Source organism: Gavialis gangeticus, unplaced genomic scaffold (genome assembly GCF_001723915.1).
Source record: "Gavialis gangeticus isolate Ggan-Ray unplaced genomic scaffold, GavGan_comp1, whole genome shotgun sequence".
Taxonomy (NCBI): Eukaryota; Metazoa; Chordata; order Crocodylia; family Gavialidae; genus Gavialis; species Gavialis gangeticus.
Window position 1 is genome coordinate 63,979,172 of NW_017729032.1, and position 5,546 is coordinate 63,984,717.

A 5,546-nucleotide genomic window follows, 5' to 3' on the forward strand; every position below is an offset into this window, starting at 1 on the left:
AACTTTTTTTTTTTTTTTTTTTTTTTTTTTTTTAAAAACACACCTATCTGTGCAGCCATCTGTACAGTCACATGAATCAACAAACGTGCTGGAAAAGTTGTTCAGATAGTATCCACGTGGCCATGATGCCTTCCTGTATTTAAAGAAGGGTAATCTTGTACGGTCAATGTCATTGCAGAAGGAAATGGGCACCACCTCAGCTCCATTGCTGATATCAAAATCAAATACAAGTGGTTCTCGGTTTACAGTGTTCCTGCCCAGCTGTACATATGTGTTGAAGGAAAAGTGATCAACAGATAAAAAGTCACACTCCGTTTCAAGCAGGTAATTCTGCACCTCTTCAAAATTTCTCAGACTTCTCCCACAGGGGGCTTTATAATTCACATCATGTGACTTGGAAAGACAGTCTGCTTTTGCGTGTCGTCTTTGGAACTGACACAGAATTGGTATCTTAAGGGGGTTTTCACTCTTGTAGGAGGTCAGTGGTCTGTTGGCAAGACACACAGTAGAGCAATTGTGATTCTGATAAGGCAATGTTAAAGGTAATTCCATGATTTCATTAGCTGCCTCTTCATTCTCTGAACATGACTTTTCCTTCTCTTCCATGTTCCTGTTCAAAATAAGAAGAAGAAAAACACACTGAATGGTATCTGGGAGAACTAATAATGATTCTGTTCTGCCTGATTTTTTCACTGGGGAGAAAATAACCTGGGGTCAGAAGCAAGGAGACCTGTGTTTCACTGCATTATCTGTATTATGTTAGTGCCACATGGCGCCAGTGGAGTTTTGAGGCTAAGCACTGTGCAAATAAATGGCAACAGATGGCTCCTGTCCCAAAGGGATTAAACTACACAGACAACATAAACAGAGGAGATACAATTAACCTCATTTTAGAAACCCGGAACTGAAACAAACAGATATTAAGTAATTTCCCTAAGACCTGAATAGTCTGTTGCATTGTGTGGAACTGAACCCACGTCTTCTGAGCCTCATTCAGTATTTCACTTATTCCACGTAATGCTCACAGTTTAACTTCCTCCCCCACCTCCTTTTTTTTCCACCTGTATCCCATCTCTAGCTGCAGAAAAAAGGTAATACTCACATGGCACAGTGGATACATTCAAATCCTCCACGCAGGCCAAATTATAAACAGTTTGGACTAAACTATATGCTACTATGAGTCACTTAGGTAAGCATAATTCTCTAACCCCTTGCCAGAGTCCCTGAAAAGGCATTACTTTAACATACCTTCATCTCAGCCTCAAGCCAAAGTCACAGAAAGTGATGGAGGAGGAGAAGGGACCCATCAACCTTGTATGTTAATGGTTCTCAGGAACTCAGCCAATTGGAGCAGGAATGCACTTACACAATTCTACTCAGCCCTGCACAAAAAGGTAGGTGTGTCTTCATGCTCCTCTCCACTTTCTGTCCCTCAGTCTTAGGCATGAAAAATACAAACATATGTGTTACCAAATTTTCAAGAACTCAAGCAGGGTGGAACACTTAAGGGGCAGAACTGGATCTTGGTCTCTGGTTGAACATGATAAGGACTTAGTTGCATTTGATGTTAGAAAGAGCTAAATTATCTTCTGCAAGGCAAATATTTAAAAGACTGAGCTACGGTACAGTTGAATCAGACACAAGTTATATACTCACAAGAGAGAGTTGTCTTCTGAACCTGTTCTATTTCCATTAGATTCAGACAGCTGTAATCTAAATTCACTTTTCTCCATGATATCTTCATCAGTCACATCATTTACTTGAAAAATTGAAACACAAGCAGTCTTCAGCAATCCAAAAGTTCATTTTATAATGAAAATTACTCAACATTCTACCAAATTGTCAGTTACCTAAACATATACAAGTCACTTCTCTGTTGTGAACTGTTATAAACATAGAGTACCCTAATGGAACAGCTGAGTAAAAATAAAACGCAAGGCAAAAGTTGGGCAAACCTTACTAAAGAGAGTCTCCAATGGAAAGAATGTCAGTGTCCCCCCTACAGGACTTCGATAAATTTGCAGAGATATAGGCTACCACCATTTACTCCTCACCATCAACCTACCTACATTCCTACACAAACACTAGAAACCTCAGTTTACAGTCTCATTCAGGCCACAGGGCTTCTTACTGTGGCTGCCAGCAGCAAAGCACCAGCAGTGAAGAAACTAATACTGTCACTGAAGCAATGAGGAATTGAGAGGCAGTGGCATTAACTAACAGTTGGTGGTGCTGACAGTGGTTCTGGCAGCTCTAATGATGAGACCTGTGGCCAGATCTGGCTATCAGAGCCAAATGAATTTGACACCCCTGTTCTAGCCCATCTCATCTGCTGTTAGATCTGTGCTAGAAGTAGCTAAAAAACTGACTAGATCCCACCAGTTTTATTTAGAGGTTTGAAGGTACTCTTTAGTAACAAGGTAATAAGCTTTAAGTGGGTGTTAACAGCTGAGCTCATGCTGTTCCCACACAAAATTAGCCAGTACACGTAATTTGTCTTAATTAGTGCCTTGAAATCAATAGGATTTAGCCAATAACTAGTGTCTGGCATCAGATCACATTTTGGACTTTAAAACAGGCTAACTAAATTGGGTACCAATTCAGTGGCTCCTGGACTTTAAGGGCCTGGCCCTGCAACCCTATCTCTTAGTCAAAAATTACTTACACAAGCTAGAACAGGCCATGAAAGAAACACTTGCCAATGTACTAACATCCATACCAAGCTTCTCCCTCTTCGGCTCTCATTTAGGTTTGAGAATTATTAATGGGCCAAAAAAGTGCTTTCATTATGAACTCTCCACTTCCTAAATCATTCATTCCCTCACATATTTATCACCCCAGGCTTAACAGGTTTTATGAGGAAAGATCTTAAACTTTCTCTACTCTCTTGTTCAGAAAACAAGATGCTTCTCCTATAAAGTGCCACATCTTCATTTTGTGGAAGGTATGAAGTAAGAAAGTGAAAACAAAAAAAATGGCTACATTACAGCTCCTGATTAAATCAATATTACAGTTGGTTTCCACATCTGTTTTTATTTAACTGTAGTTGAATGAAGCACCTGCTATTTAAGACAAGCTAAAATATAGCATGGTATTAAACACAGAGTTGAAACGTGCCTACCATTTGTTGATGTGAAAAGATTGCTTAAATTAGCCTCTTTCAACAGCATGCAAGCTTGGAAGCACTCTGTTTAAAAATCAAAAGAAAACAGATTCAGTATTTCCAAATAACCACATTTAAATAAAAGTAGCAATTTCTAAATAGCCAGGAATTTAGAGACAGCTTGTACCCTAGCTACACTATATACTGCAACACTTAAGTTATTTAGAATTTTTTTATACTGACATCCTTAGTAAAGATGTACACATATTATAACAAACTGACAACAACCCAGAATCAAGAATTCTATGACTTGGAGCTGCTGGAATTTTTTTTCCCTCTCATATATGCGATTTGGCAGTATCCATCATCAGCCTTCTTTTTTAATATCGCTTAACTTATACAGTTTTAATACCTGTTACCATGTCTTCTGGGTGACTTCTGCTGAAGTCCATTAAACACCACTCCTAAAAACTGCTTCACCTATTAATAGCAAGACTACCACAGAAAAGAAGGTGTTTAATACCAAATCAAACTTCAGTCACATAACAACAGCCTGCTACCATCTCACCAGCAGGTAAATACCCATAAAAATTTGCATTGCATGGATACCAAAAACAATCCTTAAAAGAGCTGTACTATGCATTCTTCTTGACCCAAGAGACCTGAAATGTACTTTTTAACAAGGTACTACTATAGTGTTACAGCATAAAATCAAGACCAAAATAATCTTGTAATGGAATCCACTTCTTTTATTATAATATTTTCCACTGAAACCTCATCTTACAGTGGCATCTCCAAAATTAAAGCTGACACTCTCATAAGGTCCTACTTGCAAAGTGAACCAACCCGTTCAGTTAAGTGGGGGAGTTTAGCTGATATTGCAAAGCATTATGGAACATACAAGACTCAGTCGTTAATTTTTTTAGACTAAATATTACAGCCCTCTATAACTATGAAGCATGCTGTTCATTAGCCATTTTAAATTAAAAAAAAAAGAAAAGGAAAAAGGAGACATGGGCAACTGATGCCGCCTTAGTTGGGGTGTGCTGGAGCTCTTGGGGGGGGCTGTGCTTGGGGATGCAGGGCCCTGCTCAGGGCTGCACTCCTGGCACGTGGAGGCTGTGCTTGAGGCTGCACTCAGGGCAGGTGGCGGCATTGCTGGGAAGGGGCTACAGTGAAATTTGGGGTGGCTGCAGCCCCCCCGGTAACTCCCCTCCCAGCACCACAACCACTGCCTGTCCCGAGCACATCCCCAGCCCAACCCGCATCCCCCCACACACTGGGAACAGCCCAGCACCACCCTGGCTCCAGCCCACAGCTGCAGCTCCTCCTACCCCCCCCCCACAGATCTTGGGGCACATGTCCCCCACCCTGTGTCCTACTGGGATGAGCACAGTGGCAGAGCCACCCCCCCACCCTAAGCCCCCTGGACAAGCCAAAGCTCCATCCAGTGCCCTGCCCTGGCCCTTGCCCCACTCCCTCCCTAACCGCAGGGGCCTTGATCTATCCCCCCACACTCCTTCCCTCCCCCTCCCCCTCCCCATCCACCTCAACAGACTTAGCAGCTGCACACAGCTGTATCAGAAATGGGATCAGTATTGGGTGATATGACTCCTTAAAAATCAGTTATCGGTATTGGCCCCCAAAATCTCTATTGGTATGCCCCTAGTTTACAGCCTATTTGTGATAAGCAGTACCTTGTGTCATAAACCCACAACACTACTTAGCATGTGAGCTAGCCTGCTGCTAACACATCCTTCATCTTATGCACTTTTCCTGCCATGGCTATTTGAAACAGCTTCTGCCTTCCCTGATCTTGGTGTTCCATTGCTGACTATTGACAGCTCAGCTCAAAAGAGTTAGCCACTTGCACTTTATAAAGGGTGCCTTTAGGATGACTTTCATATGCATTCTTGGGCAAACAAATATGCTTTTTCTGCATTCCAGTTTACCATAATGGAGCTGCTTGGGCATTCATGAATTGTCCATTACAGTCACCTGTTTGTCCAGCCCATCACAGATGAACCTTCATTTAAAACTTGATAGACATACAGTAAGTGTGCTACAGGATTCTGTTATTGATTCACTTTTTGTAACACCTCTCAAAGTAGGTTGTGTAGCTGCCTTTGGTGGAACTTCTCCATTTAAGAGATGTCTTGATATATCATCCACATTTCATGCCTATAACACAATGGCTTTGTACACATATTTTGATGGATTAATTGATCCCATATGGGTTCCAAATTTGCTTCTTAAACATGAGGGAGACAAAATTAACCTTTCTTGATGTGGGAGAATACCTCCCTGTCCATGCTCATATGAATTAGTAGAAGCTCACGTTTGCCAATGGATGTAAAAGGAGTGATATGTTTTTTTCTTAAGGGCTGGGTGACACATAACTTTGGCTTTCCTTAAACTGCAAGAAAGTTATCTGGAGAGACGG

At 41.4% G+C, this 5,546-nt stretch overlaps 1 protein-coding gene across 1 annotated transcript in view; it reads right to left on the minus strand.

Moving 5' to 3' along the window:
• Positions 1 to 5,546, minus strand: part of LOC109302245 (histone-lysine N-methyltransferase SETDB2-like) — a 94,215-nt gene that overhangs the window by 77,350 nt on the left and 11,319 nt on the right. The window contains exons 3-5 of the mRNA XM_019523808.1: positions 3,122 to 3,187; positions 1,657 to 1,759; positions 44 to 610 (exon numbers count right to left, since the gene is read on the minus strand). Coding sequence (XP_019379353.1) covers positions 44 to 610; positions 1,657 to 1,759; positions 3,122 to 3,187 — 736 coding nt within the window. The remainder of the gene's footprint in view (positions 1 to 43; positions 611 to 1,656; positions 1,760 to 3,121; positions 3,188 to 5,546) is intronic.